The sequence below is a fragment of the Colobus angolensis genome, unplaced genomic scaffold (assembly GCF_000951035.1).
Source record: "Colobus angolensis palliatus isolate OR3802 unplaced genomic scaffold, Cang.pa_1.0 Scaffold89, whole genome shotgun sequence".
Classification (NCBI taxonomy): domain Eukaryota; kingdom Metazoa; phylum Chordata; class Mammalia; order Primates; family Cercopithecidae; genus Colobus; species Colobus angolensis.
In genome coordinates, this window is record NW_012122820.1 from 5588478 (window position 1) to 5590080 (window position 1603).

The 1603-nt window shown below is 41.5% G+C and overlaps 1 protein-coding gene across 2 annotated transcripts in view; it reads left to right on the forward strand.

The window, feature by feature from the left end:
• The window catches only part of DYRK4 (dual-specificity tyrosine-(Y)-phosphorylation regulated kinase 4), a 56220-nt gene extending 54803 nt beyond the window's left edge, over nt 1-1417 (forward strand). For both annotated transcript variants that reach the window (XM_011931079.1, XM_011931080.1), the window contains 2 exons: nt 188-363; nt 1049-1417. In XM_011931079.1, coding sequence (XP_011786469.1) covers nt 188-363; nt 1049-1290 — 418 coding nt within the window. In that variant the 3' untranslated portion in view covers nt 1291-1417. The remainder of the gene's footprint in view (nt 1-187; nt 364-1048) is intronic.
• Nucleotides 1418-1603: the final 186 nt, after the last annotated feature.

Consider the following 1603-nt stretch of genomic DNA (forward strand, 5'->3'; position numbering starts at 1 on the left):
GAAAGATTATTTCCAATAGTTGTTTCCAGGTACTTTTAAGTTATATGCCATGATCTCTGTTTTGTGATGCTACATCTTTGAGATAGCAACATAGCTTAAATAAAAATCTTTATTGGGTTTTAAAAATGTTTTAATATATTAAAAGGAAGTAAAATAATAACCCATGCGGGGCTTTGTTGGTGTGCAGATGGGAACCTTCTCTTCGCATGACCCCGGACCAGGCCCTCAAGCATGCTTGGATTCATCAGTCTCGGAACCTCAAGCCACAGCCCAGGCCCCAGACCCTGAGGAAATCCAGTTCCTGTTTCCCTTCTGAGACAAGGAAGGACAAGGTTCAAGGCTGTCATCACTCGAGCAAAAAAGGTACAGCCTGTCAACCAGTCCTATTCCCACAGTCCAGGAAGCCAAGCATTTCTGAAGGATTTGCATGTCAATTTCTGTAACCTCACCCTGGGGTAATTCTTGTGGCTACGTCATGACTATCCTGCTATTTCTTACCTTTGGGATTTTCCTTTTCTGGAAATTTGGCATTAGCCTGGATCTTTTTTGCCCCTCGTTAGGATTTTCTATTTTTCTCCTATAATCAATTTCCTTTCTCCTCCTCCCCTTTTCATTAAATGCGTCCACCCCTTTATGCCCTATAATTACCTTTAGAATTTCTGTCAGTGCCAGATTATGGCATTATGCAAATTTTTATGTGCAATATAGTCTAGTTAGGTTAGGTAGATGGTCATAAGAGTCAGGTTACCTGGAGATTAAATTCTGGTTCTACCACTTATCAGGTGTGGACTTAACCTCTCTGTAGCTCAGTATCTCCATTTATGAGAATGAGAATCACGCCTATTCTCCAGGGTTGCTGAAATGATCAGATGAATTAGTGAATGTACAGTGCTTAGAATAACGTTTGGCGTGTTGAATGTGCTTTGCAAATGACCTGGTTTTGTAACATCACAGTCGTGGTTTCTGCTAAGTGATGTACAACCTACAGGACAATTAACATATAATCCACATTTGAATCTCGTTCCCTTCTGTCTTCTCTCTCCTTTAGCAGATGAGATCACCAACGAGACTACAGAGAAAACAAAAGATGGCTCCATGAAGCATGTTCAGCCTTCAGGGGATCAGCAGGACTCTCTCCAGCACGGAGCTGACACTGTTCAGCTGCCTCAACTGGTAGAAGCTCCCAAGAAGTCAGAGGCACCTGTTGGGGCGGAGGTGTCCATGACCTCCCCGGGACAGAGCAAAAACTTCTCCCTCAAGAACACAAACATTTTACCCCCTATTGTATGACCTTTGCTGAGGGTATGTCCTGCTCCTCTCCACCAGTGATTTGTATTAAGACAGCACTTATATTGTACAATACTTCAGACTGTTTTTTTTTAAATACATAAAAGTTTATTTTAAAAAACTCTGTTAATATGGCCAATTGGCATGATTCCTCTTATGAGGGATGGGGAAGGATGTCCTTGCACTTAAATTCATTCCATATGTGTTTGTGTGTGTAGAGGGGGCAGGTAGTTTTTAACTCTCAGTGTTGTAGCATCATTAAGGGAACTCTTAAACAAAAGAAAATTTTTTTTCTTCTTGCCCATGACTGCCAACC